The 23,207-nt window shown below is 50.6% G+C and overlaps 1 protein-coding gene across 1 annotated transcript; it reads right to left on the minus strand.

Moving 5' to 3' along the window:
• Window positions 1-1,408: 1,408 nt before the first annotated feature.
• On the minus strand, window positions 1,409-7,296 carry LOC103698553 (protein ENDOSPERM DEFECTIVE 1). Its single transcript, XM_008780587.4, has 6 exons — window positions 5,743-7,296; window positions 4,922-5,041; window positions 2,778-2,894; window positions 2,589-2,678; window positions 2,080-2,187; window positions 1,409-1,838 (listed from the first exon to the last, which is right to left on the minus strand). The coding sequence occupies exons 1-6, from the start codon at window positions 6,967-6,969 to the stop codon at window positions 1,779-1,781; spliced, it is 1,722 nt and encodes a 573-aa protein (XP_008778809.4). The 5' UTR covers window positions 6,970-7,296; the 3' UTR covers window positions 1,409-1,778.
• Between the last annotated feature and the right edge of the window lie 15,911 nt (window positions 7,297-23,207).

Here is a 23,207-nt window from a genome sequence, read left to right on the forward strand (position 1 = left end):
ATATAGTAGATCAGGCTATTTTTTCAATTCAAAATAAGTTTGAACAATTTACCGTATATGAAAATATTTTTGGTTTTTTGTTTAATTTTAGAAAGTTAAAATCTTTGAATGAAGATGATTTGAAAAAGTGTTGTCTTAATCTTGAAAACTTTTTAAAGCATGGTGAATATTCTGATATTGATGGTATTGATCTGTTTTCAGAGTTAAAAATTTTAAAAGAATTTTTACAAACAGAAACTAGTACCCCTATTGATATTTTAAGTTTTATAAAAAAACAGATTCTTTTCCAAATGCATGCATTGCATATAGGATATTATTAACAATACCTGTAACAGTTGCTTCTGCTGAAAGAAGTTTTTCAAAATTAAAGTTGATAAAATCTTATTTGCGATCAACTATGTCACAAGAAAGATTAAATGGATTAGCTATATTATCGATTGAAAATAGTATTTTAATGGATCTTGAGTCTAAAAGTTTAATTAGTAATTTTGCTTCTCAAAAAGCTAGGCGAATTATTTTTAAATAAAAATTTTAAAATATTTTTATACTTATTAAAAAAATTATTATTTAAATAATAATAAAAAAGGCCCCTTCTAATGAGTTCGCCTAAGGCCCTCAAATATATTGGGCCGCCCCTGAGTACTAGTAACCCTTACATCATTTCTCTGAGATGACTGATAGCACCTCCAATGCTGTTCTCAGAAACTCCAGTAACAAAAGGGAAAACTATTTTACATTGATGATCGCACAAGCTGATCATAAACAGATTTTAAGGCTGAGGATCTGAAGAGAAATATGGTTTTAACAGTTAACTGGCAAGCAATAATGTAACTCTGAAAATAAGATGGTAGAAACTTGATTAGCTACAGGAATGCAAATCAGGTTGGGAAGCCTGCTTTCTGTTTCAAGGACTAGCTGATGCTCTGTTATCAAATCACCAGAGCAGACAGTCAAACCAGCTTATGCCCTGCTAGCTTGGTTCATGAGTCGTGACAGTCGCAGCAAGGAAGCAACTTGTTTGGGTTTCACATAAGTTTCAGAAATACAAGCGAGGAACAGCACCATAAGCCTGCCACAATCTGACTCCACTGGATTTGCAAATTGCAGCATAACATCCAATTCATCCTTCAACAAAGAAACTCCAAGCCCGCCAATTATCCTTTGGAGATACATTTTCACATTAGCACGAACAAAAGCATAAAACTTAGTAGCCAAAACTTTCAAACAATCAAAAGGAGTATTTCCTTTCATTGTTTTTGTAGCCTCTTCTCCACTAGTCGGAGAAATCTTAAGTTGCACATTACCTTTGCATTCAAGCAACAGTACAAGTATAATAAAGAACTGAAAACCAAACTGCTATTCTGATAAGCATCAGAGAAGCCTTGAGAAGAAGAATGTTTACAAATGAAATTTTAGCTCACCAACTTTCCATTTGTAGACTCATCAGTACTTGTTGAAAAGATCTCACCATGCATTGTGACAATGGAAAATATCTTTTGCCAGATAATAGAAGGAATACTGTTCAGACAAGAACCTGTTTTGCTGAAATCTAATCGATAATTGAACCCATCAGGCCCTCTAAAATTGAAAGAATGGATCAACTCTATACAAGAAAGCTCCTGCTTTTGGCTTCACTTATTTTGATGAGATGTATAATTGATACAAAAATTTGTCTTCTCACAATGGGTATGCCGTGCATAATGTAGAGACCTGGAAAAAATGTGATTATGTACAAGCAGTTTACTATAATACTATCAAGTATCAACACCTTTCTTGCTTCACTTTACACAGTTCTGCTTTTGTTGAATTAGTTGGCTTCTTAAGCTGCACTCCTTCACCTGAATAACAACAAACAGGAATTTGTTGATCCTGCTAATTTCCTTAATTTTGTTACTAATGCACTAGCAACAAAAATCAGTCCATGAATTAGAGGGAAGAAACAATCATAAACCTATACATATAGGTATGTGGGACAAGAACTGACTCTTGCCTTAGTGCATTAAGAAACAGAGAGAGAAAACTGTATGGATGCTTCACTAGTGAGCACTAGCTTATAAGAAAGATATTATGGAGGCACACCTGCAACTCATATGCCATGAATATAAGATCTCTGCACTCCTCAAATAATGCTCTTTCACTGCTCACTATGCTTGCAAGGTCTGAGATTACATTGTCCACCTCTTCCACCTATCCCAAGAACATTACTACATTAAAGAGTCTATACACACACGAAATGTATAAATGCACACAGAAAACAAGGACGACAGACTTATAAGGGCATGATTCTTTCCAATCAAATCAAAAGCTTGAAAAACATTATTTGCCTTAGCCCCGAAACTTGAAGTTAAAATGATAAAAAGCTACTCAGAGTTTCTAATCTAATTTTCATGTCCCTGACTGGCATGATTTATACATGCCAAATCTGTAACATTTTCATATGCATAGCCTACAAAATTCTTCCCAAGGATCCATGACCAACTCACTCCTTGGAGATTGTGTCTTAACTTATCAATAACATCCAAGTTGCACTCTATGTGACTATTAATTTGTAATAAATTTGGTTTTGAATAAAATTTTCTCATGCACACCTGTAGTAGAAACCTTCCGACGCAAGAAGAAGATTCCTCTAGCATATCCAGTGCAGATTTCAGAACTTCATCAAGCTCACTGATATCTACCTGCACATTGACAATACATAGTTTACAATGAGCGTCAAGTAAAAACAGAAGACAATGACAAGGAGTAGAAAAATGGAGACAAAGCCCATGGACAATCACCTTCACATCCCCAATGACTGGAAGTCGAAGTGAAGCACCCTGCAAAGCCTTTACTGCACCTGAAAAAGAACTTGAATGATCTCCTTCAACAGCAGTCCATTGATCCAAATATGGCATCTAAACAGTAAAAGAAAAATAAATGAGCTTATAGGAGTTTAAGGTGGAGCCGTGGAGGAGCCACCAACTTGTTTTTTTTGCCTTTTCTTAAACTAAACCTTGTTTTACATCAACTGGTTAAAAATATGTAAGACTGAAGAATTACATTTCATTCACTTGAAAAATACAAAGTATTCAACAAAGAAAATGGTTTATGTGGACCTTGCTATTCCACCAGCTCTTGTGGCTCCATAGCTTTAGGTAGCTAATCTACTCGCTAACCGGAAATCTCACCCAATTTTCAGGAAATAGCAACTGAAGTGTCCCCTGAAACTATTTCTATGTTGGGTATTAAGGACCAATCAATACAGCAATATATGATTGCCCGAGAAGATGGAAAAAAGGGAACATGAAATCATTACTGAAAATGGTATGGAGCATGAAATCATATCAAATGCATATTCACTGGATTGTTCATGAAATCATAAAACAACGTTAGGTTTAAACCATGTGGCTTGCAAAGGCCCAACAACTTTGCCTTTTCGGATTCTCAACAACAACCAACAATTTTGAGGCCTCTTAAATTTGTGATATTTTGGTTGGTTAAACAAGCATCAAAAGTGTCCAAAAAGCAAGGATGGAGTGATGTTTACTGTGCAGTCTCTACTTAACCTAGAAATGGTTTTTACCACCAAAAGGATAAATTTTAATAGCTAGTGATTTAAATAGATAGTGAATTGATGCAAACTTGCACTCCCATGATTCTCATCGTTGTATTTGTTATGCTTCATATCATACAAAAAATAATTTTAACCTCTTTTTGTAAATAGTAAATTGATTTTATCTTGTAATAATGTTTTCATTTATATATTTCTATAGATGTTACTCCAACCACATCCAAACCTTTTCTTTTGAAAAAAAAAATACCACCATGGTGGAACAGATGTTAATGGTAAAAAACTAACAAGCTTAAATTTAGTTTCTCATTATCTTCCAAGATAGTTCCTCTTCTTTTTCACTTTCTTAAACAGTTCTCACAGTTCCAAGACTACCAGTTAAAAAGATCAAGTAAAACTTATTGTAGTCATAAAGGAAAGCACTTCCTTGGCAATGGAATGGTGATTAGAGGACGTATAAAATTGCTATTAATCCCCTATTGGGAGAGGACAGCAGAAGCAAACAGGACATCTAAATTTGAATCAAAAGCATCATCCTAGACTGAACAAACCTGTCTGATCAAACGAGCTGAACAATATCGCAATTTTTTTTTTTTTTTTTTTTTTTGTGGTTACTCCATCAAAAAACTAAGCCCCACAGATTTTGGGGATGTTGCTAAAACAAATATGCATAAAGATGTCTTCTTTTTCATCCAGACTTTAGGCAGAAAGTCAAAACAAAGAGGACACAAAACTGATAACCTCGGGATGCAAGAATTACCATCTCTGACAGGTTAGAGCTGTTGACACTTAACAGGTGGTGTCGTCTCAAAGGTGCTAAAGAAGAACATCTCATGTAATTTTAGAATCAATTCTAGATATGTCCTTTATAAGGACAAGAACAATGCCTCCAAGGTACCGTTAAATAGACATTCCTAGATGTTGATCTCTACTAACTGAAGGCTCTGATCATTTGATTACTGTTATCTTTAGGCTGGTCAAGTGGAGATATCAAGCCTGAGCACAAAGAAGAGACATTAATTTACAACTCACATGATGATTTGAGTTATTAAATAAAAGAGGGGGGGGGGGGGGGGGGGGGTTGCGTGTGGCGGGGGGTAACTTCACCTACCAACTAATTATCTGATGAGATATTTGATCTGATATAGTAAACTCTATTTGATAATTTGGACTACACAAAAATAGCTTGATGGTCATCCTCTATGGCATTCAACATGATGAACACAATGATGATAAAAAAGAAACACTGCATTTTTTATTATCTCACCTAAGTGTCAAATACTATGTCATCAAGAATTCCTAGAAATCATGTAGAGCAACATTAAAATGCAAGGTATATCAAAAGCTAATCAATAAATTATTTGCCCTTACTTGATCTTCAACAATGGCTTGCAACTTCCTTGCTCCTTTAACCTGTTCAAGTTCAATCCTCTTCACCGCAACAGAATCTCGCAGTTCTGATAACTTAATTTCATGGCTATAAAGTGATTTCTGCAGAAAATAAGTTGGTTAACTCAATCCATAATACACACATAAAGAGAGCAAGCAATAAATCATGGGAGGAAAACCGTAAATAAGGAATTATCAAATAAAGTTTTCTTTCTGAACTTGCCAGTCAGGAAAATTTCTAGACAACTAAAAACAAGGGTTCGGGTTGTATCTTTCGTGTGAAAGAATGATTCACCCCCTTTCGTGATGTCAACCGTTGGATCCTGCAATGGCCGCTTCAACATATGTTCAAGTGGATGAAAGAAAAGTTCGGAGTGCTTGAAGATCTGTGCGAGTTGTGATCCAGTGGTTGACGTCGTGAAAGAAGATCAATCATTCTTTCACACGAAAGATACAACATGAACCCTAAAAACAAATACAAAAAACCGATCCTGGAAACACAGTTTTTCTTTGGTAAACTACAATACTGAATTCTAATATGACAGTTAAACTATATACAGTACGATGACATTTTTAGCACCATCATGAACCTATATTACTGCTTTCTTGTAAAATAAATTTAAAATTAGAGCACTAATCAAACATGGAATCTAGTGGTATTACAACTGTAAAAGTCGTACCAATATGTTCCTTCACCAATGTTCTCATGAAGCTATATCTACAGATCTCATAGCTACTACTGCACAAGCTTCAAGAAGTTTATTGCAAACAAATTACCTTAGGATTGGTAGAAATTAACTAACCTCTGCTGCAATGGTCCGAGCATGAACTGCTGCCTGGGCTTTTGCATTGATGAATCTCCACTGAAGATAACAGTTATTGAGTAGGCGCAGGGCATGAATGTCTTCTTGACGGTTCGATGCCTTTTTTCCCTTCTTCAAGTCCATCCACAGCTTTGTGCATGGCGGTTGGGGAGGCAGACCAAGTGCGACTGATCTTGCCGTGCTAACTTGAGATTTCAAAGAAGCAACAAGAGGTCTACGGACAGACCTGGTTGGATTGAAGGAAGGCTGTTCACAATTTGACAGAGCCGAATTCAGCGAGCGGTGGCAGAAAGAGGATGACATCCTTCGACAAGAATCCCCGATGGTGTCGCGCCTGCCCGAGCCCCCACTCTCTGGCAACTGCCTCACCGACTTGTTCAGCAGGTGATCCGACCCGGCCCGTATTACTGAATTCTTCTGACCCAGAAGTGGAGGGTTCTTGCAGAACTCATGCTGGCCGCTCGCACAACGCAATTCGGCTTCAGAGGGATCAGTGGAAGAATTCTCCGACGATGTTTTGACCGACCTACCGCTGCTATCTTCCTCCAAAGGGAAAGGACTCACTCGAGCCGGGGTGACAAGACCGGGCAATTTGCTCCCCTGAGATACAATTCTCTTCAAAGATGACGGCTTTGGAGTACAATTATTACTCAAACTCACCCGATCACCTGCATTTATCATTGGAGTGACAGGCCTCGGCTTTCTGGACTGTGGCTGCTGCTCGTTGACGCCATTTTCACCGAACAGCCTTGCAACCCGTTTCCTCTCCGTTCCGACAGCCTTGCTCTGGATCACCAATGGCAGAGGAGTCGCCAAGATTTGTTTCGCCACCGCCACCGGCCAGTTCTCGTCGGCGAAGCATGAAGAGGGTTCCGTTTCAAGATCACCGGCATCGGAAGTGTTCGACGGAGGGACTTCCAAGTCCGGTGGAAGCTTCTCTTGCCGATGATGTTTCTTGAGGTGAGGGAAAAGGGGGTCTCCAGAAGAGAAAAAGAGGGAAGCAGAGGAAGGGATGGGAGTGGACGATCGTGAATTAATCGGCATTGGTGATAAATATCTGGAGCGGACCTCCCTCGTCCGCCGCAGGGCTCGCTTCTCCGTCGCCGCCGGTTTGGGCACTGAGGGGAGGCGGTCTTCTTGGATGGGAGGAGGGGGGACGGAGGGAAGTTCTTGAGAGGGTTTGGAGATGGGCTCCATGAGGGTCATCTAGTTCAAGAAATATTGGGTCAAGAAGGGATGGAGCGAGAGACTGAAATAGACGGTTCGGTGAGGGTGGATAAGGGAAAGAAATCACTTAATGCTTTTAATTTTTTGGAAGGAAGGGGTAGGGAGGAAGATCTAGGAACAGGTTCAGGTTCTGTGAATCTACGAGGGAGGCAACGGTCGACAGACGGCGGAGAACTTGAATCAGCGTCCAGGGATAGTGGATACGGTAAACCGTCCGAAATATCACGTATTGGATTTGAATTTTCTCCGCTAAACGAACCCAAATCTGCGGGTGACGGGAAGAGATTAGGACGAGTAATGGGATTGATGCAACGCATGGAAATTTCTGCTTTATATGGCCAATATTCCGATGTGGCCTTACATTTTGTTTTAAAATACCATGTTAGGCCAGAGTATATTTTAGTTGAAACTTTAAAGCTTTCCTAAATTGAGATGAATAAACTGTTCGATATATATATATATATATATATATATATATATATATATATATATGTATGTATATATATATATATATATATATATATATATATATATATATATGTATGTATGTATATATATATATATATATATATATATATATGTATGTATATATATATATATATAGTATATATATATATATATGTATGTATGTATATATATATACATATATATATATATATATATATATATATATATATATGTATGTATATATATATGTATGTATATATATATATGTATGTATATATATATATATATGTATGTATATGTATGTGTTACGGGGGAACTAAGCCGCCATGCTCCACGTGACCGGCACGCGCGCCCATGAAGACTACGGCTGTCCTTTGATCCAGCAATCCGACCCCGAGTCGGACATCTTCGGCTCCACAGCCCGACCTCGAGTCGGCTGCCCTTCGATCCAGCAGTCCGGCCCCGAGTCGGACATCTTCGGCTTCGCGGCCCGACCCCGAGTCGGCTGCCCCTTAATCTAGCAATCCGACCCCAAGTCGGATATCCTCAGCACCGCAGCCCGACCCCGGGTCGGCTGCCCCCTGATCCAGCACTCCGACCCCGAGTCGGAGATCTCTTGATAACGACAGGCTGCTTCCCAGAGGCACGCCGAGGCCTCCTGCTCCACTACTCCCTGCAACGGCTGTATCCGATGCTGTTCCACGATCTCCTGTATCAGCCGTACAAAGCGGAACTCCACTACGCCCTGTCATGGCCGTACCCAGCGCTGCTCCACGACGCCCTGTAACGGCCATGTCAGTGGCCACTCCGCCGCGCCCACGATGACAAACCCCCCTCAGAGACCCCCCAGCCAGGTATATATGCGGCTGGGGGGAGAAGGGGAGGGGGTAAGCAATATCTTCCAGAGCACTCTCTTGCTTGCGATTATTATCTCTCCTTCTCCTCCAATCTCCTCTGACTTGATCGTCGGAGGGCCCCCACTACCCCAGTGGTGGTGCGAGGCTTGCTCGCAGGTTTCCCGGTGGAAGGTGGAGCGTAACCAACACCAACCAAGACAACTCAGACGGAACCCCGTTCACACCGCTGTGTCAATCGTTCTCAGTTTGGACCACCAGCAACAGTTGGCGCTAGAGGAAGGGCCTGATCTCAGAGCGATCGTAATGGCACGGCGAGGTGGTCGTGGAGCTTCCAATGCCTCCGGTCGCGGGGCCTCTCGCGCCTCCGGCCGGGAGGCCGCTGCGTCTCCAACACATTCTCAGCAACACTCCACCATTCCACCCCCCATTCAGATGGTCGAAGCCGCTCAGTTCGACCAGTTAGCCCAGCAGGTTCGCACCCTCGCGGAGGTAGTGCAGAACCTGCAGGGTGTGATGTCTCGAGCGCCACAGCGGGCCCAGGAGCCGCTGCCCCCGAGCGCTCACCTGTCTTCCTCAACCCGCACTCCTTCCTCTCCCATGGGGAGGAGCGCCGGCGCGAGGAAGGTTCTCGAGCACGGTCCATTCTGCCAGGACCTTCTCATCGAAGCTGCGCGGGGTACGAGAGGCGGACCCGGGCGCGTTCTCCGACCCCCCAGTCCTCGAGGGGCCCGCACTCCAGTCGGTCCCCCTCGCGCCGCTCCTTGTCTCCCACCCACCGGTCGCGCTCCCTGGACCGGCGGGTGGACGATCTCCACAGACAACTCCAGGTCCTGAAGGGCCACTCCAAAGATCTCTTCGCCGACTTGGAGATCTCCTCCCAACCGGCGCTTGCCTCGAGGATCCTGCGGACCCCAAATCCGCCGGGATTCAAAATGCCGGCGATCGAGCCTATGACGGGGCGGCGGACCCGCGGGATCACGTGGAGAGTTTCAGGACTCTTATGCTCCTCCATGGAGCATCAGATCCCCTCCTCTGCAAGGCCTTCCCGGCGACCCTCCGTGGCCCAGCCAGGGCGTGGTTCGCCGGCCTGGAGGCTGACTCTATCCAGTCCTTTGACCAGTTCACTCGCCTCTTCATCAGCCATTTCGCCGTCAGTAGCCGGCGGCGATTGGTTTCCGACTCCCTCTTTGATGTCCGGCAAAACGAGGGAGAAAGCCTGCAGGATTACCTTACCCGCTTCAACAAGGCTACATTGGAGGTCCGGAACCTGAGCCAGGAGGTGGCTCTCTCAGCCCTGAAGCGTGGCTTCCGGAAGGGCAGACTCACCTTCTCCCTGGACAAACGCCTGCCGCGGAGCTTCCCGGAGCTGTTGTCTCGGGCGAACCAGTATGCAGACGCCGAGGAGGCAGCCGCCCACCGGAACAAGGAGGCCGCCGAGGCCCCTCTAAAGCTCGGGAAGAAAAGGCGAAAAGAGGCACCCCAGAGGAGGAGCCCGACGCCTCAACATCGGCGCAGAAGCCCGTCACCGGCGAGGAACCACGGCGCCCCACGCCCTCGTTCTCCGCACCGACGCTTCAACCGGTACACCCCACTCCTGGCCCCCCGGGCCCAGATCCTTATGGAGGTCAAGGGGCGGGAGAACCTCCCGGTCCCGAGGCAGATGAAGAAAATCCCTGGGAGGAGGCCCTCTCGAGCGTACTGTGAGTACCACCGAGACCACGGCCACGACACCGAAGACTGCTTCCAGCTTCGGGACGAGATCGAGGCTCTCATCCGCCGAGGGCGTCTCGGTCGATATGTAAACGACCGACGTCCCCCCGCGGACCCGCGCCCGGCCGACCCGGCCCCTCAGGAGCCTCGGGAGCAGAATCGACCCGTCGCGGGCGTGATCCACCACCATCACTGGGGGCTGCTCTCGGCCTGTGAGGAACGCAGGGGGCTCGGTGGAAGCATCAGGGGTGGCCGTCGCGAAGAGGCAGCGGGTCGGAAGTGTAATCACTTTTTGTGATGAGGATGTAAAGGGGGTTCAGACCCCCCATGATGATGCCATGGTGATCTCCCTCACTATGGCGAACTATGATGTAAGGCGTGTTCTTGTGGATAGTGGAAGCTCAGCTGATATTTTGTTTTACGAGGCCTTCCAAAAGATGAGCTTGTCCCGACAAGTGTTGCACAAAACATCCACCCCCCTCATAGGATTCACTGGAGACGCTATCTCGGCCGAAGGTGTCGTTGAGCTGCCTGTGACTGCGGGCGTTGCACCCGCAGAAGCCACGGTGCGGCTCGGGTTCTTGGTCGTCCGTGTTCCCTCGGCCTACAACGCTATCCTCGGACGACCCGGACTGAACGCCCTTCGCGCGGTAGTCTCTACATACCATTTGCTAATGCGGTTCCCCACGGCGGCCGGGATTGGAGAGGTCCGAGGTGACCAACCGACCGCACGGCAATGTTTCCTAGCAACTCTCAAAGGGAAGAAGCCCGTGGAGGCCCTAAGCGTCGAGTTCCCTTGACGCCAGAGACGAGGTGGCTTTGCGGCACGGGGAGCCGGCCGAGGGTGTGATCGAAGTTCCCCTTGAGGAGGGTCGCCCGGACCGTACGGTCCGGGTCGGTGCCAACCTCGACTCGGAAGCTCGGCTCAGGTTAGTGGAATTCCTCCGAGCCAATGCTGATGTATTTGCCTGGTCGGCGGCCGATGTACCCGGGATCGACCCGGAGGTCATTTCTCACGCCCTCAACGTCGACCCGACCCACCGACCAGTAAAGCAGAAGAAGAGACACTGTGCCCCGGATCGGATCCGGGTGGTCGACCAGGAGGTAGACAAACTCTTGGATGCAGGCTTCATAAGGGAGGTGAGCTACCCCGAGTGGCTGGCAAACGTCGTACTTGTCCGGAAGGCGAGCGGGAAGTGGAGGATGTGCGTCGACTACACCGACCTGAACAAGGCGTGCCCCAAGGATAGCTTTCCGCTTCCACGGATAGACCAACTGGTCGACGCGACTTCCGGCTATCAGCTGCTGTCTTTCATGGACGCCTTCTCCGGCTACAACCAAATAATGATGGCTCCACAGGACGAGGAGAAAACTGCCTTTATAACAGACCGGGGCTGTACTGTTACAAGGTAATGCCCTTTGGTCTGAAGAATGCTGGCGCCACTTACCAGCGCTCGTCAATAAAATCTTCAAGGAGCAGATTGGCCGGAACATGGAGGTGTACGTGGACGATATGCTGGTGAAGAGTCGCCATGCAGACCAGCACATTGCGGATCTGGAGGAGACTTTCGCACCTTGCGGAAGTTTCGCGTGAAGCTGAACCCAGCGAAGTGGCGCCTTTGGTGCTCTCGCCGGGAGGTTTCCTCGGTTTCATTGTCAACCAGCGGGGGATCGAGGCCAACCCAGACAAAATCAAGGCCATCCAAGATATGTCCCCTCCGACCAAGTGAAGGAGGTTCAGGAGCTCGCTGGAAGGGTCGCCGCGCTCGGACGATTTTGTGGCAAAATCGGCCGAACGCTGCCAACCGTTCTTCAAGGTGTTGAAGCGTCCGAAAGACTTCCTTTGGACGGCCGAATGTCAAGTGGCATTCGACCAACTCAAGGAGTACTTGGCGTCTCCTCCCCTGCTGTCCAAGCCGCAAGAGGGGGAGATGCTCTACCTCTATCTGGCGGTCTCCCCAACCGCAGTCAGCGCAGTACTGGTTCGGAAAGAGGCAAAGCTCCAGAAGCCTGTGTACTACATCAGCCGGGTCCTACGGGATGCCGAGACGCGGTATGCGAAGGCGGAAAAGATCGTCCTTCGCGCTGCTCACTGCGGCCAGGAGGCTTCGCCCCTATTTCCAGGCTCATCCTGTCACCCTCTTGACCGATCAACCACTGCGGCAGATCCTCAGCAATCCTGAGAATGCGGGGACGGCTGGTGAAGTGGGCAGTAGAACTTGGTGAGTTCGACATCCGCTACCAGCCCCGACCCGCCATCAAGGCCAGGTGCTCGCGGACTTCCTCGCTGAGGTGCACTGTGCAGGAGGCGGAACCTAGGCCGCCGGAAACACCCAGCCTCGACCTCCCAATCTGGGACGCTTCACATTGAGGGGTCGTCGAACCCCGAAGGTGAGGGGGCCGGGCTTGGTCGCTTACCAGTCCCGATGGACTGATAGCCGAGTATGCCTTGAGGTTTCGGATTTTCAGTGACCAACAACGAGGGCGGAATACGAGGCCCTAGTACAGGGACTCAAACTCACCAAGGAGTCGGCATCCGGCGGATTGAAGGTCTTCACCGACTCCCAGTGGTGGTCGGGCAGGTCCGAGGGGAGTTCGAGGCTCGGAGCCCCGACATGCAGAGCTATGTCTGGAAGGTGCAAGCACTCATTCCCGACCTCGGCAGTGTTGGACAGTCAGCACGGTCCCAAGAAGCAGAAGAATGCCAGGAGCCGACAGGCTAGTACCCGCTTGGTGGAGCGAGACGGCGCACAACCTCTGCGGAGGGCGATCTACCTGGGAGACCCTGGATGGCCCCGAGCATCGGCGAAGGCCGGAGCGGTGATGGCGATTAGATCCGGAAAAAAGGCCATCTTGGATGGACAATCGCTCGTCGCCTACCTTCGACCGAAGGAAAGTCCTCCCAGAGGACGAAGATCAAGCTCGGCGACTCGTCATGAAGTCCGCCCACTACGTACTCTATGAAGGGAGGCTGTATCGGACCTCGTTCACCGCCCCTCTCTTAAGGTGCCTTCCGCCCCTCGGAAGCGGCCTACGCCCTCAGCGAAGTCCACGAAGGCATCTGCGGATCGCAACCTGCGGGGCTAGGTCCTGGCGCATAAGATTCATGAGCAAGGCTATTATTGGCCTACCTTGTTGGAGGACTCAAAGATCATGTGCGGAAATGTGACGCCTGCCAGCGCCACGCCAACGTCCAGAGAGTCCCTTCTGTCCCCTTGGCACCAATCACTGCACCCTGGCCCTTCGCCCAGTGGGAATGGATATCCTCGGACCATTTCCCCGTCGCTTCAGGCTCAGCGGAATTTTTGATTGTTGCAATCGACTACTTCACCAAGTGGGTGGAGGCAGAGCCGCTGGCCACTATCACGAGGTGCAGTCCGGAAGTTCGTGAAGAAGAACAATCATTGTCCGATTGGGGTACCTCGGGTCCTCATCTCGGATAATGGGCGACAGTTCGACAACAAGCATTTCCGTGACTTCTGCGAGGAGTTCGGGATCGAGCATCGGTTCACATCTGTGTCGCATCCCCAACCAACGGCGAGGCCGAGGTCACAAATCGGACAATCCTCCAAGGAATCAAAGCGCGAATCGGTCGGACGGGGCAAGCTGGGTCGAAGAACTCGAGAATGTCCTTTGGGCGTATCGGACCACGCATCGGACCCCTACCGGGGAGACGCCTTTCAGGCCTAACCTATGGCACGGAAGCCGTTGTCCCCGTGGAGCTCGGACTCCCCTCACCTCGGGGCGCGCACCGACCGAGGCCAATTCGGAACAACTCCGAGGGAACCTGGATCTCTTGGAAGAAGCGAGGGAAATGGCGCAGGTTCGGATGGCGATGTATCAGCGGAGGTGGCCGATATTACAACTCCAAGGTCCGACCGAAGCTTTCAGAATCGGAGATCTGGTGCTAAGGCGAGCTAAAGCATCTCGACCTGCGGAAGGTGGGAAGCTAGCGCCAAATTGGAAGGCCATATAAGGTTCGCTGGGTAAACCGACCTGGCTCCTACCAGCTGGAGGCCCTAGATGGTCGAGAAATTCTAAGGAGCTGGAATTCCGCTAACCTGCGGATGTATTACCAGTAGAACGACGATGCCAGAAAGACAGTTCAAAATGTATAACGCTTTGCATTTCCAATAATTTCTGGTTACAACGGCGTGCTCAGTGTGATTACAAGGAATTCCCAGGGGGGAATTAGGGGTGTAAAGAAAGTAAAGAAGAGGTGGAGACTCTGAGGAGCTGAAGATCTGGAATCCCGAAACCTCCATCTGAAGCGGTTGCAATCCCGTCGGAAGTGGGTGCTTCCAACCGGAGGCGCCATCGGCGTCTCACGAAAGAGACGAAGAGCCGGCGCGGATGAAGAAGAAGTGGACGAAGGAGAAGTCACACTGCCTCCAACCGGAGGCGCCATCCACGCCCCACGAAGAGGATGAGGAGCCGCCGCCGACGAAGCTCCCGCTGCCTCCAGAGGAACGCCACCTCCAAGGATATTCCGGTCCTCCCCAGTGTTAGGGGAGAGAAGGAATACGAGGGGAAAGAGCATATGGAGGCGCGGTCCCGGATCAGGCGTCTGGTGCAGAGCTCAATCGGGAGGCTGAACTTCAAGGAGGGGAGATGTGATTCCCGAATGAAACGCCTAGAGCGGAGTTCCACCGGGGAGACCCCTCCTTGCTGATCCCAGATTGAAACGGCTAGTTGGTTGAAGTCTGCGACGGGGCGCGCTCCCGTTCCTTCGGCAGGAGGTCTCTCAGCCATGCGCCAGAGAGAAGGTCCACGATCCATGGCAACTTGAACAGCTCGGGCTTTGGCAGGCTCCATCGCACCGTGCACCTATATTTATAGCCCAAACTGCGGCCCCCCGGTCGTTCCGATACGGGTGGGCTCCAATAAATGCGGGCGCATTGAATCGGAAGCCGATCCGGGCTCTCAAGGCGTATCTTCCCCGCGATTTCCTAAGCGTCATCTCCTTAATCGCATTTTTTGTGCGGACACTCCCGGGGTGCCCTGTACCCCTAGGTCCACGTATCTCCGCCCGCGCCCCAGGCCGCATCCGCCTCGAAGGAACCGCGCGCATCGCGGACGCTTAACTGACACTCCTCGCAGAGCAGCAACTGGCGATCCCGATTTCCCAAGGTAACGCATCAATTAGCGTTTAATGCCCTTCTGGTGTTCCCCAGGCAACGCTTGGGAGAAGAGGAGAAACACGATCGCAGCTGGCCACGGGAAAGAAACCCCGTCGGGCTGGCAAGCGACAGGCGCATGGCCAACGCAGCGGAATTTCCCGAGCACGGCCCTCGGATGCCAGGGCTAACCCGATGATCATCCCGGGGAGCAGACTAGCCTGAAGCCCCCGACCCGGTCGCCTTGGCTTGCGCCAGCCTTGGCGCCGACCAACGAGCGGAATCTCCCCGAGGCTCGGGCCCTCGGATGCCAGGGCTAACCGATGATCATCCCGGGAGCAGACTAGCCTGAAGCCCCGACCGATCGCCTTGGCTTGCGTCAGCCTTGGCCGCACCAACGAGCGGAATCTCCCGAGGCTCGGCCCCTCGGATGCCAGGCTAACCCGATGATCATCCCGGGGAGCAGACTAGCCCTGAAGCCCCGACCCGGTCGCCTTGGCTTGCGCCCAGCCTTGGGCCCCGACAACGAGCGGAATCTCCCGAGGCTCGGCCCCTCGGATGCCCAGGCTAACCCGCATGATCATTCCGCGGAGCAGGACTAGCCCTGAAGCCCCGATCGGTCGCCTTGGCTTGCGCCAGCCCTTGGCCGACCAACGAGCGGAATCTCCCGAGGCTCGGCCCCTCGGATGCCAGGCTAACCCGATGATCATCCCCCGGGAGCAGACTAGCCTGAAGCCCCGACCGGTCGCCTTGGCTATGCGCCAGCCTTGGCCGACCAAACGAGCGGAATCTCCCGAGGCTCGGCCCTCGGACATGCCAGGCTAACCCCGATGACCATCCCGGGACCAGACTAGCCTGAAGCCCCGACCGGTCGCCTCGGCTTGCGCCAGCCTTGGCCGACCAACGAGCCGGAATTTTCTGAGGCCTAACCCTCGGATGCCTGGCTTAGCGCCGGAAGAATTTTCTGAGGCCTAACCCTCGGATGCCTGGCTTAGTGCCGGAAGAATTTTCTGAGGCCTAACCCTCGGATGCCTGGCCTAGCGCCGGAAGAATTTCCTGAGGCCTAACCCTCGGATGCCTGGCTTAGGGCCGGAAGAACTTCGAGAGTCAGGAGTCGGCAAGACGCCGCCAAGAGTTAAAAGAAAAAAAAGAGGAGGACGAAAGCGAGATGAAGAAACATTCGACTTGTATTAATTTTCATTGTTTCAGGGCCAAGACCCATACAATTTGGCAAAATGCCGACATACAAAAAAAGAGGACAACGAAAGGTACAAGAGGTCAGCTTGGAGAAACCCCCGGGTCGGGAGCGTCGGGCTCGGTCCGCAGGGGGTAGGGAGGCGGTAGGAGAATCAGCAGGCGATGGCGGCGCCGGAGAGGAGTCGAGAAGGGAGAAATCCCACTCAGGCTCAACTTCGGGGTACTTAGCCGACACCCTTGCCAGGCCCTCCTCGAAGCCTAAGATGAAGGATTCGGACCCCGCGTCCGACGCGTCACGGACGAACTCGTCAGAACTGACGATAGGCCCGTACCGCCTCGACATATCACGAGATGAACTCGGCGGACTGACGATAAGCCCTGTACCGCCTGGCGCCCGATCTTCGCACTCTTCTCGGCCAGCGCCGCCTCTGCTCGCTCCGTAATCTGAGCCTTAGCCTCCAAGACCTTCGCCACAATCCGGTCTTCAGCCTCGGAGGAGACCCTCAGCCAGATTAGCCTGAGCCTCCTTACGCTCCCGCCTCGGTAGCAGTGCGAGCGGCCTCAGCTTCCTCCAGGCGCGAAACGGAGCTCTTGGTCGTTCGCGCGGACCTCTCCAAGGCTGACTCCAATTCGCCCAGTTTGGCTTCAAGAGACCGGGTTCGGTTGCACGGGGCGCTGTCGGCAGGACCGCTGAGCCTGTCTCCCACCTCTCTCGATAGTCCAGCGACCTTCCGGGACTGCTTTTCAGCTCGTTCCTTCCGCCTTCTTAACCCTGCTTTCGAGGCCGAGGCGACTTTGAGTTGCTCCCGAGCTTCCAACAGTTGCTTCTCCGAGGGCGGCGAAGCCGAGGCCCGCTCTTCGGCCGTCCCGGCAGCCTCGCCTCGAGGTCCCCGGTCGTCCTGCCCGCCACGGCCTGGCCTCCCTCTTCCACTGCTTTTCAGTCGGTCCTCGGCCTTCGCCAGAAAGCCCCGCCTGTTCCTTGTAGCACTCCTCTTAGACGGATCATGTACTGGGCGAGCTAAGAGATAGGAAAAGTGAGGGCGTCAGCGGAGAAACAACAGAGCTAATAAATGGTGAGAAAGCGGCTAGAAGAACACTCACCGACATGAGACAGACACAGCTGGCAGCCCCGACGTCAGAGACCCCCAACTCTCGGAACCCGCCGACGGTCCTTCTCCAGCAGCACTGTTTCGATGAGGTTCTCGGGCGCCATCGGTAGTGAAGGCCGACCCCGATTTCTCCCCGGAGCCGGATGGTGGTTTCTGCAGCCTTACCCTTATCCATCGCCTGGGAAAGAGTCCTGCTGATTGTGCTCGGGCGGGGGTCACTCCAGGAATTGATAGGGCCCCGCTCGGCCGGGGGTTCTCGGCGCGTCCCTCCTCGGATCATCAGGAGCCGGCTGAGTCGAAAGGCCGGACCGGGGACCGATCACGCCCGACCCGTCCGTCTCGAGCGGGCTCGGATGATACCTCCGGAATAGCGGCAGTCTCACCACCGGAGGGCTGAATACAGCTGTCAGCTGCCGGTCCGTGCCCACGGCGTTCTCCCTGATTGGTGGGCCCGGACTCGTCGGTCGGCGTCGGAGGCACCTCCTTGCGGGACTTTCTTCGCCGGCGGGGCCACCGCTCGGAGGAGCTCGTTTTCTCCTCCGGGACCGCTTCCAGTAGGGAACGACCTACCAAACAGCCGGTCCCTTGTCCGACCGCATGACGTCGTCAATCTCTGCAACAAGAACGAGATGGTCGAGGGCTGAGAAACCGAAGGAAAGAACGAGACGAAAGAGGAGAAAAGAGTCAAAAAAAAATGGTGGCGGGCTCACGGTCGGTGGGACCGAGCTCAGACCGACATTCACCAAGGTATCCTCGGAAATAAGGCGGGCCACCGGGGGGAGCTGGCCCTCGGCAACCAACCCCTTCAAGGCAGCCAAGCCATCGGATTCCTCCCTCGACAGTCTCGATAGGCCGATCGGGGACTTCATCGGCGTCTCCCAGGTCGCCCTGATTTCCCAAGAGGGATCTACATCGATGAAGAAGAAACGCTCCTTCCAGCCGTGAATGGAGGAAGGAGCCTCTTTGACGAGGCCGCACCCTCGCCGCGCCGCAAAGCACCACCACCCTTTGTCCTGGGGGTGGCCACTCAGGCTGTAGAACTCCCAAAAAACATTCAGAGTGGCGGGAATCTCGTGCATGCGGCAGAGTAACCTGGAAGACCGTCAGGGCACGCCACGAGTTCGGGCACCAGTTGCGTCGGCGCAACTCTTAAACCCCGGAGACCTGCACGGACTAAGTCCGAAGGGGGGAAGCGGAACCCGGCCTGGGAGAATGCCCTCATTGATGGCGATCTTCCCTGGAGGGGATGGGACATCCTCTCCTCAGGCCCCGGGAGCGTAACGTTGCAGGCCTCGGAAGGTGGTACCGAGCCACGAGTTTGTCTAAGTCCTCGGCGACCAGCTCCGAACTTAATGCGGGTCTGCTCTCACTTTGCGCCATTCCTAATGGGCCAATAAACCTACGGTCAGGACGGGGACAAGAGAGGGGGAAAGACCGGAACGACTGGGGTACACTAGTACAAAAGGAGAAGTACGAAGAGCCCTAAGTAGAGAATGGGGTAACTCACGGGAAGAGAAGAAAGAACGCTTCCGAGAGCGTCAAAGGAGAAGCAAGCGAACAGTCCGACGGCAACAACGGGCAGCGCAAAGGGGGAAAACTCGAAAATGTCTGTAAAGAGGAAGGACGGACGGGGGAGGGCCCCCGGTTTAAATAGGCGGAAAGGCGGGTGATGCCTCGATGACGCTAGAGGACGCCTGGCCGCCGAAGGGTCGCTCGCGGCCCCAAAGGCAAATCGACACCATTAAGGAAGGATGTCCGCCGAAATCCTCAGACTGCCAGGTCCAGCAACAACCGCCATACGCCATAAAGAAGGCGGGGAGCTCGAAGCGCGCGCGCCTCTCCGAGGGATGGCGGCAATCCTCGAAGCATCACTCCCTTCACCCGTTCCCCCTTCTGGTTCCAGGCTCGGAAGTGGGGGCTACTGGTTACGGGGGAACTAAGCCGCCATGCTCCACGTGACCGGCACGCGCGCCATGAAGACTACGGCTGTCCTTTGATCCAGCAATCCGACCCCGAGTCGGACATCTTCGGCTCCACAGGCCCGACCTCGAGTCGGCTGCCCTTCGATCCAGCAGTCCGGCCCCGAGTCGGACATCTTCGGGCTTCGCGGCCCGACCCCGAGTCGGCTGCCCCTTAAATCTAGCAATCCGACCCCAGTCGGATATCCTCAGCACCGCAGCCCGGACCCCGGGGTCGGCTGCCCCCCTGATCCAGCACTCCGACCCCGAGTCGGAGATCTCTTGATAACGACAGGGCTGCTTCCCAGAGGCACGCCGAGGCCTCCTGCTCCACTACTCCCTGCAACGGCTGTATCCGATGCTGTTCCACGATCTCCTGTATCAGCCGTACAAAGCGGAACTCCACTACGCCCTGTCATGGCCGTACCCAGCGCTGCTCCACGACGCCCTGTAACGGCCATGTCAGTGGCCACTCCGCCGCGCCCACGATGACAAACCCCCCTCAGAGACCCCCCAGCCAGGTATATATGCGGCTGGGGGAGAAGGGGGGGTAAGCAATATCTTCCAGAGCACTCTCTTGCTTGCGATTATTATCTCTCCTTCTCCTCCAATCTCCTCTGACTTGATCGTTCGGAGGGCCCCCACTACCCCAGAAGGTGGTGGTGCCGAGGCCTGCTGCGCAGGTTTCCGGGCTGGGAACGGTGGAGCGTAGACCAACACCAACCCAAAGACAAACTCAGACGGAACCCCATTCACACCGCTCGTGTCCAATCGTTGCTCGGTGTGGACCAACCAGCAACAGTATGTACTGTATATATATGTATGTATGTATATATATATTATTATATATGATGTACTGTACTATTTATATATGATATATATGTATGTATGTATATAATCATATATAATATATGTATGTATGTATGTGATATATATATATATATATAGATGTATGTATATATGTATAAGTATATATGTGATGTATGCTATTATATTATATATATAGATATATATATGTAATGTATGTTATTATGTAATGTATTGTATATATATATCAAATATAATATGTATGTAGTGATATATGTATGTTATTTTATACTATATAGTATATAATATAGTATACTATCATATACACTATATATGTTGTATATATATGTATGTATGTATATATATGTATTGGTAATGGATATATATATGTAGTATGTATATATATGTATGTATATATGTATGTATGTATATATATGTATGTATGTATGTATGTATGGTATGTATGTATGTATGTTAGGGGTTTTTGAATTTAGTCTCACATCGACCGAGTAGCGGAAATGTCTGTGGTCTATATAATGGGGGCTCAAAGCCTTTCCTCACAAGGCACCCCTCTCCGGAGGGACAAAATCGTGAGGGGTGACGGGTGGCTCTTGTCGCGTGGCCCAAGTGCCTACATGTCTACGCATCCCCCGATCCCCAAAGCGGCACAATACTAGTAGACGGATGCTCTGCCACTGAGCTTACAGGGCGCACTGTTCTCAGTCGGTATCACCTCTACGAGGGCGCCTTTTATGGGGCAAAACCGGTGAGCGGTGTTTCCCGCCTCGAGGCATATCGCTAAGCGAACTCAGGTGTGGTCTACGATCCCCAGAGGCGGACAATACCTCGTGGGGGACACAGCTCGTGCTCGGTTGGGACTGTGCTGTTGCTGGGTCAGCCTGGCAACAGATGGCGCGCCAGGTAGGGGCCCCGACCGGCACAGAACCTTCTCGCTAGGGGGCTGTGTTGTAGGGATTCCCGAATTTAGTTCCCCACATCGACCGAGTAGCGGAAAGGTCTGTGCCTTATAATGGGGGGCTCAAAGCTTTTCCTCACGACGGTACCCTCTCCAGAGGGACAAAACTGTGAGGGGTGGTGGGTGGCTCCTGTCGCGTGCCCAAGTGCCCATATGTCTACGATCCCCGATCTCCAAAGCGGACAATACTAGTAAACGGCAATGCTCTGCCACTGAGCTACAGGCGCACTGTTCTCAGTCGGTATCACCTCTACGAGGCGCCTTTTGTGGGGCAAAACCGCGAGGGGTGGTTCTCCTCTCGAGGCATATCGCTAAGCGAACTCAGGTGTGGTCTACGATCCCAGAGCGAACAATACCTCGTGGAGGACACATCTCGCTTTCCCGCTCGCGCGCTCGATTGGGACTGTGCTGTTGCTCGGGTCAGCCCGGCAATAGATGGCGCGCAGGTAGGGGCCTCCGACCGGCACAGGACCTTCCCGCTAGGGGGGACTGTGTTGTAGAGGTTTCCGAATTTAGTCCCACATCGACCGAGTAGCGGAAAGGTCTGTGCCTTATAATGAGGGGCTCAAAGCCTTTTCTCACGAGGCGCCCTCTTCGGAGGGACAAAACCGTGAGGGTGGCGGGTGGCTCCTGTCGCGTGCCCAAGTGCCCACAGGTCTACGATCTCCGATCCCCAAAGCGGACAATACTAGTAGACGGATGCTCTGCCACTGAGCTACAGGCGCACTGTTCTCAGTCGGTATCACCTTTACGAGACGCCTTTTGTGGGACAAAACCGTGAGGGGTGGCTCCCATCTCTAGGCATATCGCTAAGTGAACTCAGATGTGGTCTACGATCCCCAGAGCGGATAATATCTCGTGGGGGACACAGCTCGCTTTCCCGCTCGCGCTCGGTTGGGACTGTGCTGTTGCTCGGGTCAGCCCGGGCAATAAGTATATATATATATATATATTAATTAATTAATTATAGAGAAAAAAATAGAGTTTCCTTCATCTTTTTCCCGGTTTTCTTTAAATATATTTTTTTAAAAAAAATAAAAAAACTTCACCTGTGACTTTCCATTCTCCGCCCACAGGAGAGTGGTTCTGGGAATTTTTTAATCATTTTGATGGTAACCAAAAAACCCAAAAAAAAAAGCTGTTCTCTCGCTTGCTCCCTCTCTTTCTTTACTTTGCTCAACCAATCAGGTTTATGTTTATAGAAAATAAGTAGACCATATTCAGGCTTATTAAATGTTTGTTCTGGGGGATTTTTTTGATGCAGGGCAAATCTGAGCCAGTTTGAATCTAATCCAACTCATCATCATCCTGGTGCATTATCGAAACTAAGTTACCACAGTTCAAACTTCTTAATTAAAATAAAAAAAAGATAAGAAAGGAACAGGGAAAGAAACGGTAATGCCCTTCCAACTATCACCTCAATCACATCATGCTAATTAACTGAAGAATGGCTATGTATTAAAGAGTAAACATCTTATATTAGGTATTAAGTGGAAGGCCAACCCTTCCACAAGCACTCACAAAGCATAGGCCCATGGAACAAACCAGCAACAACGATTGTACGTGGCCTTCGAGGGACTGGGTTTCCTCAAATGACTCGCCACTTTAACACATTGGCACCTTGGGCCACTTCCAATACAAGCAAATGCAACACCATTGAACAAAGCGTCTTCTGCACCTGGACCATCTCCATAGTTCCTATGTTGCCACCATCAATAGATTGGTGGTGAACCTGTCCCTTTAGGATCTGTTTGAACCTAAATTCCAACATATGGGTCTGTTGGTCTACCCGAATCTACCCGAAAAAAAAAGGAAAAAACAACATCAGAGGTCTTTCTTTCTTTTCTACAGAATTCGGAAGGGAGGATGAGCGTTTGGGTTGATATAAGCGGTGCCCAGATGAACTTTACAGTCCAATACATCTAGTAGAAAATTCACTTCAAATGTATCCGAGCAAAGCCTGTTTGTGAAAATAAGTTGGGCGCTTCATTAAAAAGGCCAAGCAATTTGAAAATGAGATTTGTATAATGGCACGCTAC

This window comes from Phoenix dactylifera, unplaced genomic scaffold, assembly GCF_009389715.1.
Source record: "Phoenix dactylifera cultivar Barhee BC4 unplaced genomic scaffold, palm_55x_up_171113_PBpolish2nd_filt_p 000265F, whole genome shotgun sequence".
NCBI lineage: Eukaryota > Viridiplantae > Streptophyta > Magnoliopsida > Arecales > Arecaceae > Phoenix > Phoenix dactylifera.

Coding starts and splice junctions, on each gene's coding strand:
- LOC103698553 (XM_008780587.4), bottom strand. CDS start 6,969: ATGACCCTCATGGAGCCCATCTCCAAACCCTCTCAAGAACTTCCCTCC. Junction 5,042..5,742: donor CTCGGACCATTGCAGCAGAG/GTTAGTTAATTT, acceptor TATTTTCTGCAG/AAATCACTTTATAGCCATGA. Junction 2,895..4,921: donor AAGCCATTGTTGAAGATCAA/GTAAGGGCAAAT, acceptor TTTACTGTTTAG/ATGCCATATTTGGATCAATG.